At 42.2% G+C, this 12,366-nt stretch overlaps 1 protein-coding gene across 2 annotated transcripts in view; it reads right to left on the bottom strand.

Moving 5' to 3' along the window:
• Positions 1-12,366, bottom strand: part of DSCAM (DS cell adhesion molecule) — a gene marked incomplete at both ends in the record, with an annotated part of 750,628 nt that overhangs the window by 238,158 nt on the left and 500,104 nt on the right. For both annotated transcript variants that reach the window (XM_080825484.1, XM_080825483.1), the window contains one exon: positions 3,417-3,536. In XM_080825484.1, coding sequence (XP_080681610.1) covers positions 3,417-3,536 — 120 coding nt within the window. The remainder of the gene's footprint in view (positions 1-3,416; positions 3,537-12,366) is intronic.

The following is a 12,366-nucleotide window of genomic DNA, read 5'->3' as shown; positions in this document are numbered from 1 at the left end:
TCTCATGAATAAAGAAATAAAATCTTTAAAAAAATAAGTAGACCTCTTATTTAAAAAAAAATAATAAAAATAAGTATAACCCTCGGTGTTATTTTCATTGTAGGAAACAGGCAGTAGTGTGAACTGTGGAAGGTTGATAGAGGAATACAATTCTGGCCAGTGGCCAAGGGGTATTGAAAGTGATAGAAATTGCTTGCTCTGAGCCAGCAATTCTACTGGGAGAAATGTATCCCTGGGAAAGAATGGACACCTACAAAGTTCGATGAGATAGAGTCACTGTGACATTTTTAGGATAGTGAAAAGGCAGAAGGAAGCTAACATACACTGTGCAGCAAAATGTTGGGCACACCTAGCTGCCAAGTGTCCATCCTGCCCTTTTACTTTGTGAAACAGCCCAAGTTGTAGGTATGGCTGCCACGTGCATAGCTACAAAGCATCTTGCAGACCTCTGTGGGGTTGTTTGTTTATTTTGATGCTTATTACTTGATTTGTTAGAGAGATCTCCCTTTGAGGTAAAAAGAAGAGAGGGGTGGGGGGGATGGGGAGAGGGGCAGGTCTTCAACAATTCCCCGGGGCCAGCAGCAACAACACAGAGGGGTCCTTGCCTCTGCGTTTAACCAGGACAGCATTCTGTGCCCGATGAGGCTGCGCTCCGGACTGTCACACACCAGGCCACCGGGGCTGAGCACATGGAACCCGTGGAATCACGGTTTGCAGTTTCATTGTTTTGGAATCTGTTCCACCATAAAAACGAGATTGGGGGTGGGTACGCAATGCCAAGGAGACACCAGAGAGAAGTGGGGGAGGGGCTGGCCCCCAGAGCAGACCAGCAGAACTGATTTATGGACATTCTGGAGAGGTTCCTGTGGGGGGATGACTCAAGTCGGGTGGCAGCTCTCTCCCTTCCGTGGAAAAGTTGGAAGTGGCCACGGAGCTCAGCAGGGGGAGCTGCTTGCCAACAGGGACAGAACAAAGGTGTAAGCAGTCTGGGTCCCAGATACCCTAGAGGAAAAAACAAACTGGTCTTGAACTGTCCAGACTCCTCATAAGAGAAAGAGTAAACCCTTGTGGCTTCAAGTCACTGAGCCCAATCCTAACAAAGGCAAAGTGATGGAGGGATCTATGGAAGTATTAATGGGAACACTACACAGGGATTAAAAAGTCTTAGTGATCACCCATGCTTATTGAGACAGAAAGACATTCACAGCATATTGATAACTGAAGAAAGGAGATTATAAGTCTGGAAGAATCATATGATCAATTAAAAAAGCCTGTAAAATTATATGAATATATATATGTATGTTTGTAGGGGGGCAGGTCTGAAAGGCTAGCCAAAACCACTAAGAGTAGTTATCTTTACCTTTGAATGATGCTATTTGGAGGGAACTTAACTTTATAAAATATTTGTTGTAGTTTCAGTTTGTTTCTTGGTTGACTTCATATTGCACAAAAAAGTTAAAAATAAAAAAAGGCTACCGTAACTTACTTTGCCCATCAGTGATGGGAAGGAATAAAATGTCATCAGATCCATGACTGATGAAGTACTATGTCATGTACTAGAAACACTCTATCAGACAAATAAGACATGGAGAGAAGCAAGTAAGTAACACGAATAAGAAACTTCCCAAAAGGGAAGCAGAAGTGATCAGTCAACAGAGGATAACAATGTTTTAACATTGTTAGTAACCCAAATATGCAAATTAAAACAGAAAGTGCTTTCAACCATCACATTGTAAAGTTTAAGAATAAAAAGATACTTTCGAATTGGTGAGGAGGCAGGGGCACACACTGCTCACCCTGCAGGATTTTCCAAAGGGCCCTGGGCCAGCACAGATTGAAAGGCATAAATGTGGTCATGCTACTGTGCTTCTGAGGACTTCCCTAAAGGAGACAATCACACGCTGCCCCACATGCATATCCAAGGCTGTTTATCCCGTGGAGTTCACAGTACGGAGAAACTGAAAATAATCTCATGGGGAAAGAGGGAGCCTTGCACAAGGGCAAATATTAGAAATAATTCTGAAGAAGGTGAGTGTTGTGGGGAATGTTCGTAATACCATACATGGACATATATATAAACTAAGTTAAACGCATGCTGTTTGTTTTCATGTAATGTAACATGCAGCTTCAAATATGACCTAAAATAAAAAAGTCATGTAGGAAGATACTCTGAATAACAGGCATTAGCTTTTTGAATAAACTGCTTTTACATGGACAATGCATATGGCAGCCTACAGGGGAGTAGCCTCAGGGAATTCTAAAAAAAGTTAATTGATTTCCTCCTGTAATGAAGCAGCTTCTAGCACCCTCTTCCCCTGCTCCCTTCTCTCTCCCTCTGGAAGGAAATATATCGGAAAGGAGGTGTAAGTGGCCCATTTGTTTTGCTTTCCTTATGTTATTTTCACAATAAGGAAATGCAACAGGTTACTTTAAAAAGCAATACCTGGAACACAAACCATAATAAAGTGAACAAATAAACAGTATACTGAGAACAATTAAACACACCTAGTAGGTCTTAGATTGTTAAGAGACCGTGATTTATTTGCTTGTTTATCCCACCCATGTGCATTCGACCTTCAACCATTTGATCCATAAATTATTGAGTAAAGATGAGTGAATAAGAAAAGAGAGAGAACTCCAAAATGCTGGTGAGCACAGGGAAGAACCTTTCCCTGGAGGAGACTGTAGGATGGACACAAATGATCTCTATGGTGTCTAGAATGTTCCCCATTAGCCTGCATGTTACTTGTTTCTATTTCTGCAACATTTACAGCCTTACCGTAAAACGGGCGAGGCCACTTTGCCTTTGCAGAGAAAGCATGATTCAAATATGATATTTAAATATGACAGACATATTCAAACAAAGAACACTGGATGCTCAACATGGGACACAGATGTGAGTGTTTTGAAAAGACCGTATCAGACAAATGATATGGAATTTGTCTATTCTAAGATAACCAGGTAAATAAGTCAATCAACAATTTTATTTTTAACCTTCTAAACCCACTTAATGTCATATGTATATGTTCTGGGGAAATGCTTTTCAAACAATGAGCAATTCTGACCATTGGTTCTTTCATCTGCATATGGAGGGGTGTGTGGTGCTCCCCCAGCAGATCACAGTCACACCATTCAAGCGGGCAACACAGAGCTTTCCCAGGGGCTGAAATAACTTCCACTGACTCCCTGCCCCAGGCATGATCTTTCCCAGGGCAGGCTATACAAGACCAGGCACTCCTGGTCCAAATTAAAAACACTCAGATGGACCAGTAGGGGTAAGCCGAGAAGACAGACTTGGTGGAGGTGGGAACATATTTCCTTGCCAGAAGCATGTCTGGAAGGATTTGAAATGCTCCTCTAAGTCTTTAGATTCGAACACATTTGGCAGGCAATGAGCAAACCAAGTAACGTCATACCTTTAGAGAACTTCCACACAATGGTGGGTACAGGATAGCCCTCGGCTGAGCAGTTGAGGACGACAGCCTTGCCATAAATCCCGTCCTGGTCCCGTGGCTGAACCACAAATTTGGGAGGAACTGAAAAGAGAAATGTCACCTTTAGTTCAGACAACAACACAACTTATTTTAATACCCGTAGGTATGATTTGAAGAATTCCAAGAATTTTAATGAACATTAAAATACAAACAATGTTTGTATGTTAATATACACGAAAAATTGGAAAACAGTATTTGTGAGCTGGAACAAATTAGGAAAGTGACCTCAGTGTAGGAAATCAATGAGATTCTTCAAACTGAAGTTACTTTGCACCTGGAAAAACTGGGCTCATGTGTGGAAGTTGACTAAACCACAGGTATGTGACATTCTTTTGTGTTATGGAAGATCTTCGGCAATCCAATCCATGGCAAATAGAATCAGGACCACAACCGAAAGAACAAAGAGTAATTATCAGGAGTAAGTATTCCTCTTGGGTGTGCACTGCTCAAAGCATTTCTGTCTGTTCTTCTTCTGACAGGAGATGAAGGGAAAATTAATAGGCATCCTCTAAAGGCAATAAAGAACGTAGCATGGTATTGAACTTTGCCCAAAAACCTGATGAAGACACATAGACCATTATTCTTGATGTCAGCACTCTCCTGGGCCAATGGAGGACAATGGAGGTTAACTAAAGTGAGGTACCATGATGGCTTTATAGTAAGTGTACTTATTTAAAAAAAAATTAAGTAACTGAGTATTTGGTGACTTTTGTGAAGTGCTGAAAAAAAAAAGGATCCCTACCCAAAACATACACATGCCCTCTGTGTAGAATATACCTGTCAAGAGAAGGCAAATGCCTTGTTAAGTTATTGCCATTCTAAGAGTATTCGCGCCTTCTCTGAAAGAGATGGTACAGGTACTTCTAGAAAAGGCAGCATCTGAAGGTATTAGAATCTCAGAAACTTTTCCGTCAAAATCAGAATCTCAGAAACTTTTTCATACCAAAATGATTAATTATATGATGAACTTCCAACAAAGCAATCACAGTACTATGTAAGAGGAGATGGAGTGTGTCTCCTGTATGTCAGACCCTTAGCAAATGTGAGCGTTCTTCCTCTCCTTTCCATAATTCCTGGTAAAAGCTAATCTTGTCTGCTTTGCAGATTCCAGAATTCTTCCTTTAGACAAAAATGGGCCTATGTGTTACAGATCAATAGGGAGTCCAACCATCACATGAATGGACTGGTAGAAAGATCAGAATCTAGGTGAGTTAGATGCTTAAATGCATGTTGAAATGATATGAACCATAGTGAAGATCATTTTGGTCATAAAACACCCTAGGAGGAGGGAATGGTAGACACGAGAAGCAGCTGGAAATGGAACTCACTGCTGTTTCTGAAAGAGATGACAGTGATGGCTAGGAGTACAGAGCCAAGGACTAAACACCAGTGCTTGAGTTCCAACTCTGTTTCTTCCAGCTGGATGATCTGGTGCAAGTTATTAAATGTCTCTTGGCTTCGATTTCCTTATCTGTAAATTGGGGATAATTACAGCACTGATTTTATCAGAATGGTGGGGGATCAAATGGACTATGATTGCAAATGTCTCAGAATAGTGCCTGGAAATTATGGAGTACTCTAAGTGTGCTGGTTAATTTAATAAATGTGGGTATGTCCAGCTTTAACGTATCCTTAACAAACACAACTCCCAACTTGCAAATTAAATAATTTATATGGCCAATAGGTCTCTTCAATATTGCTTAACTATTAAGCAATTTTATTTCATTTAGATGATATCCTGAGACACACATATCCAATAAAATGTAAATATATTTAAATTGGGTGATAAGGGATGACTATTTCATGCTGGAAAAGTTATTTCTAGGAAAAATGCTGGAGATTATACAGAGCAAAGTTTCTAGTAAAAATAATCAACCTCAAGGATAGATTGCAAAGGTTGAGGCAACATGCCAAAATCACTCCAGCCAGGTGGAAGGAAAATATACAGTCATCTATAGTCTACGCTCTGTTTGGCTCAAATTCTGCTGACAGAAGGAAACCCTTTGTCAAATGGGCAGGGTAACTAATCACTTGCATTTCCTCTGGAAACATGTCTAATTATAATCGATCCATGACCCCTCCCCTCAATTTGGTTCCAAGCCAAAGGGACATTACTTAAAAACTGATCAAAGAGGTTTACATGGGAAATAACCATTGACATAGTGCAAGTGTAAGGTAATTACAGGTGGAAATGGCCCATAAAACCACAAATTATCTTTCATATCTTCCTCTTTCGTCTCCTTTTATCAGGTGCTCATGGCTCTTCCTCCAAACTCTATCACATATCCTCAAATTCTGTTCATCTCTTCACTGCCATGCTCTCATCACGATGGGCAGGTAGGGTGTGTGGTAAAGTGCCACACACGCTCCCTCCCTCTGGTTTCAGCACGCCAGGCTGGACAGTTCCACACACCTGCCAGGGTGCCACACCCAGAGCACGAGTCTCTGTGCCGTCTGGGGCCTTCTTGGGAGTCACATGTTCTTACTTGCTTTCACTGGTGCAACACAGAAATGTGGGAGACAAACATGTAACAGTGAGAGGGTGGGGAGGGGAGTGCCCCTCCTCCCCAACCCATCCCGTGGAACTACTCTGAGGCACGTTCTACGGCTGTGCTTCTCACACACTGAGGGCATCACAATCACCTGAAAAGCTGGCCCAAACATGAGTTGCCGAACCCTATCTTCCAAAGTCCTGACTCAGTGGGTCTGAGGAGGGATCCAAAACACTGTCTTTCTAATAATCTACCAGTGATGCTGAGGCTGCTGGTCCAGAGACAACACCTTGAGAATCACTGTTCCGTGGGACTCCTCGGGATTCCTCAGAGTACAAATGAGTCCCAGCGGCCCACAGCATCAACCAGCTCATTAAAACAACTTTAACTGATATCTTCTCTCTCCTTCTGATCTCATTCTCACCACCCCCATCCCTCACTCTAGAACCCAGGAATCACATCTCACATAAGCGATCAGCAGCCAATCATGGACATCGAACTCTGCTTTCAGAGGAACTCCCCTTGCAACAAGGTCGATACTGGTTCTTAGCTGGTTCCTGGGGCAGCCTGCTAAGGGATCTACTGGCACCTACAGCCTGACTTCAATCCGTTCCTCACACAGTGACTGAAGAATCCAAGACACGAACTGGATGAAGTGAGTTCCTGCTTCAAACCACCAGTGCATTCCCGTTGTCCCTTGATACAATCCAGATTCTTACAACACTCTGAAGGCTCTTTACGACTTGACTTGACATTCCCCTCTGGCTGTTGTAAGACCCCATCTCTCCCCCAGCCCCCACGACGGCTCTTGTTGCTGGGTCTTCACATAAGCTTCTTCATGTCTTTGTTTAACAGATTCTCACTTACGATTATTTACATCTCAGAGCAAAGTCCACTTTGTCTGGAGCCCCTTACTGATGCTGTGGATGAGATTAAGTGCCCCCAGAGAACCCTGTGTTACCTGCTGTTGCCTTTACTGAGCATGTCTGATATTGCTGCTTTCACTGCCTGTCTCCCCCATCAGGCTCTGCCCTGCAGGAGAATAAGAACCGTCCCTTTCCCACAGACCATTGTATCCCAGCATGGCACACAGCGATAGGACACAGAAAGCTCTCTGAAAATGCCTGTGAAATGGACTGACAAATGGGTATTATTATTCCCTTTTTACAGAATAGGGAAATAGATTTTGTCCAAAGTACCATGGCTGAGTTAATACCACAGATCAGAGTGACCCCACACCCCAAAGCCTTTGAGTGGGACAGACCTACTTTCTTCTGAGGGTGGAGAGCAGAAAGCATTCCAGGAGGATTCTGGGCAAGGAAATACATACCGGAAGTGGAACTGTTGCAATTTGAGCTAAAACTTATGATAGGACCCGAAGACATAATACTCTGTATGGTTTGGGTTATAGTTCCCCAAAGTTGCTGGTTCCCATCTTAAAAATTATACTTGGAAGGTATCTGGGTGGTTCAGTTCATTAAGTGGCCGGCTCTTGGCCTTGGCTCAGGTCAGGGTCTTGAGGTCAAGAGATCAAACCGTGTATCTGCCTCTGCGCTCAGTGAGAAGTTTACTTCAGATTTTCTCTCTCTCTCCCTCCATCCCTCCCTCTAGCCTGTGCTTTTTCTCTCCCTCTCTCTCAAACGGATAAATAAGTAAATAAATAAATAAAATTTTTCAAAAAATAAAATTATATCTTGGTTTCCTTTTATTTGTGTAACACTTTATTTGGTACGTTGTAGTGAGCATATTTGCCAGTCTTGTTGGCTTTCCAATAGAAAGTGGAGGAGGATGGTGAATAAGGAAATAGAAGGGATAGATTCAACCAAATAAGTATGTCACATCCCCAAAAGGCAACATAAGCCATTCTTGCCATACACCTTTGTGTCATGAGACCCACGTAGTCTGACAGTATCTCAAGACCCCAGGGATTCCTTGGAGGGAGCTGAATACTGAAAATTACCTGGAATTTGTGCTTAAAAATGTGCAGAAATGGGGCACCTATGTGGCTCAGTCATTAAGCGTCTGCCTTTGGCTCAGGTCCTGATCCCAGGGTCCTGGGATCAAGCCCCACATGAGGTTCCTTGCTCTGTGAGAAGACTGCTTCTCCCTCTGCCTGCCTCTCCACCTGCTTGTGTTCCCTCTCTCGCTGTGTCTCTCTCAGTCAAATAAACAAATAAAATCTTCTTAAAAAGTGTGCACAAACTAAAATTTTTTTGAATGTTGTGTTTTCAACTTGTAACTTTCACAAAAAAATAAGAGCTGTTTAAAATACAGTGATCTTTGGCTTGGTCTGTTTTCTAAAGGAAGGAATTATTTTTGTAGTTTTTAAGAGAGGAAGAGCAGTATGCTTATAATATTTTTGTAGTTTTTAAGAGAGGAAGAGTAGTATGCTTATAATAGAACAGGTATTTCTCAATGTTACAGGCAGTCATTTTTTTTTTAATGCTTGAAATGCACGGCTTCCAAGAAGCTATATATTTCCAAAGAATGGATGTAAGCTTCCCTAAGCTGTCAACAGAGACAGGGATTCTGTTTTACTGAAGGCAAACCTGGAAGCTATTTGGTGGGGGGAATGGGGCAGGTACATAAATATTGCCGTTCTCTCCTGCGTGGCATTTAGTCAAGATGGTAATTGGACAAAGCCTATGTAAGATTTAATTTATGACACTGGAAACTAAAATCCAATGGCTTCCCATCACAACCAGAAAGATGGCCTGGCCTTTGCCCTCAATGCTTTCCCTCCTCCCTTACAGAACACTGAGCCCACCGTTCTCTTGCCGCTCTTTGAACACACAAAGCTAGCTCTTGTCTTGGGTTCTTCATGCTTGGTTGCTCTGCCTGGCGCTCGCTATGCCTTGTTCCCTCACCTTACTCTAGTCTGCTCCAAAATCTCTTCGAAAAGCCTTTCCCTGTCCACCCAACCCGACATACCTTTCCTATCCTTATCACTCTCAATCCTCCAACTAGTTTTAATTTCATAGAACATGTAGATACCTGACATTGTGTGTTTGTGGTCTCTTTCACTGGAATGTGAGTTTTATGGGGCAGGAACTTGGGATCGCTATTTTGATCACCACTGTACCCCAGCACTCAGAATATCTGGTGTAAAATAGATGCTTAATAAATATTTGTTGGAAGAATCAACAGATCAAGTAAAATGATAGCACAAATATGGTATCAAAAATTGGATCACTAAACATAGCAATAAGGTAGTGGCCTCATGTAACTTTTAGTTTCCTTGCCAAATAAAGGTCAACTCAAAGTCTTTTGCATGGTGTTTGTTTTCTATGTGGCATCTCGTCATTAAAAGCCAGAAACAGCAGATACATCATAGGACATAAAGAAGTGTGAGAACACGGACCTCCTTTGGAATCACAGAAAATCATCGCATCAGGGGCTTTCTTCTCAGTGAAGCAGAGCCAATAATAGGAAGCAAAGGGCATGTGTGTTCTGTCATTAAGTCTAGTACTTTCCCTCCAAATGGCTTCATTAATGCCAAGGTCACCCGACTGAGCATGACATTTGGGAGATCATCAGTCCACAGCCAGTGTAAGCCATGGGGCACACACATAAGAGCTAAAGGTTGTTTGGTTCTTTTTTCTTTTAATTTCCCTTCTGATAACAGCTAATATATTTTAAATTAGGTCTCTATAAATCTTCCCAATGACCCAAACAATCAAAAACTGTAGATTATGCTGAGTGAAATAAGTCAAACAGAGAAAGTCAAGTATCATATGGTTTCACTTATTGGTGGAGCATAACAAATAATATAGAGGACAAGGGTAGATGGAGAGGAGAAGGGAGTTGAGGGAAATTGGAAGGGGAGGTGAACCATGAGAGACTATGGACTCTGAAAAACAACCTGAGGGTTTTGAAGGGGCGGGGTGGGAGGGTGGGGGAACCAGGTGGTGGGTATTAGGGAGGGCACAGATTGCATGGAGCACTGGGTGTGGTGAAAAAACAATGAATACTGTTACGCTGAAAATAAATAAAAAATTAAAAAAAAAAAAAACTGTGCTAAGCTCTATAATGACCTGAGGTCATAAGACTGTGATAGAAGGGATGACTAAGTATTGGGCTCCAAAACTCCATTGCTGTCATACACATTCATTCTACACCTCAGCTGAATTATCTTAGTTGTCACCTTCATCTCCTACAAGCAATTTACCCCCAACTGCTTGTAGTTCCTTCAAAAATAAATTGTACTTTTACCTTTAGACTACATTCCCAAGGCCTTCATTCTAATTAATGACCTAATGCATGGATTTCCCCATGGCTTCTTCTGTGTAGTGTGTCCTCAATCATGTTTCAAAATCACGTGGATGTGAGTGGCACGAAGAGACAGACAGAAAGGGTAGAATGGTGTCATCACCCACTGAGTGCTTATTATGTGCAAGGCACTGGGATGAATACATTAATTAACCCCCAGAAATCCCTACTAAATATCACTCCATTTTATGAATCAGAGAATGGAGGTAAAGAGAGGTTAAGGAATTTACCCAAGGTCACACAGCTAACAGGTGTCCCGATCATGACAGGACTGAAAGGAAGAAAAGAGGAAAGAAGAGATGCAGGGAAGAGTTCTGGGGATGCACGTATGCAGGCTAGTGGGGTCTCCCTTGGCCCTCCTGTGCACACAGCACAGTCCATCACCTGCCTCCAGACTGGTATTGCTCCCTCAAGGTAATCTGTTCAAAGACATTTGTAGTTCTCCATCGCTTCCTCCATCAAGCCCATATTTGTTGATAACAACAGGCAGATGGGCAAACTCTACCATGGCACAACCTCTATATCTTGTCTGTTGCTATCCCTCCCTGACCTCAGAACATATGCCTGGACACCTGTGTCCCCTCAACTCATTCATGGAGAGTCATCAGAGGCCTCTGTTGCCAGCCAGGAGCCAAGGTCATGCTGACTGTTACCTTGTTACCTAATTAAATCGTCTCAGCGTCTCCAAGGGGTAAGTCTCGCTGTTCCTATTTTATAGATTAAGAAATTGAGGATCAGAGAGATTCAATCATGTTCTCAAAGTCACCTGGAAAATGAACAAGCAGAAATGTGGACCTTGATTTTCTTACTGAGAGACTAAATGTTGCATTTTTATTCTCTTTCTAAACCCTACTCACATCAAGGCTGATGGATCTCACTCGTTCCATGAAGATTTCATGGAACATATCATTCTGCTCTTGTAATTACTAGTCTGTCTCTTGAAGGCTTCCAAACCACCCTCTTTGTGACAAGGCAATTTCAAGGTCTCTAAGCTCCTCACTCTGATTCTGGTTTTTTCCAAACCACATCTCAGACCAAAAACTTTAAAACCTCCAAGAGAAAAAACATCTCTAAACTCAAGTTAAAGATTTAAATAAAGACCCATATAATTATTCTCTAATGCTGTTTGCTATTTTCAAGTGGGTTTTGTTTCCCTAACTATAGCTTTGCTTTTTTTTTTTTGTGAACCAAGTAACAACTGTGTTCCAAAGTTAATGTTAAGTCCACATTTTGCAATATGAATGCTCTTTCATTCTAAATGGCATAAAATGATAAGATTCTTCATCTTACCTAAAGCGTCTATTTAGTTGATTCATAACAAGATCCAGCTGAAGTGATGATAAAATTCAACTACTTGACCACTTAAATTAAAAGTTGAAATCTGAGCAGCTGCCTGATTCCTAGTAGTTGAAGAAGAGGCTGTCACTCACTGCAGGCATTAGCCACCCACAGAGAAAGCTCCCTGTCCCAACTATTATGTGCTGAGGCCAGAGGGAGAATGGAGGAGGCAATAAGATATCTCATGTCCCACTCCAACATCCAGCACAGTCCTTGGCCAGCTACTCTTGGGGAGAAAGTCTGTCATCAAGGCTTCTCACACATTTTTCTCAATTACTTAGCCACAGATTTCTGCAAAGTATCTTCTGAGTTATCCCTAGCTTTGTCATCCCTGCTACCACCACCTTAACTCCAACCATCACCACTTCTCATGTGGACCACAGAGCCTCCCCTCTGGGCTTCTGGACTCCTGGTCTCACTTTAATCTGTTGATTTTTTTTCTTTTCTTTAGATCTCCTCATTCAATTCCCATGGCCTCCAGACCTCAGGACACAGAAACTTCCAGCTGTGAACCAAAGTTAGCTCTGTGTCTTACCCTCCCCCATGTTGGTCTCTAGCCAATTCAGCCTACCACATCAGGGAAGTAAGTGTATCTGCTGTCTCAAGCCTCCCCACCACCACAGGTGACAGACTTTCTTCCAGGAACACATCACCTTCCTTTCTCTCTTTTGTAACTCCCTGCTGCTCAGGAACCCCACTCCCTCCCTCCGGGAACCTGCCTCATGTGTCTCCTAACCTAAATTTGGTTAAGTTTCCTTTCTTCTTCCATAGTT

This window comes from Martes martes, assembly GCF_963455335.1.
Source record: "Martes martes genome assembly, chromosome: 1".
In the NCBI taxonomy this organism is placed as follows: domain Eukaryota; kingdom Metazoa; phylum Chordata; class Mammalia; order Carnivora; family Mustelidae; genus Martes; species Martes martes.
The sequence above is the reverse complement of the archived record's forward strand: the minus strand, read 5'-3'. Positions and strand labels throughout refer to the sequence as shown.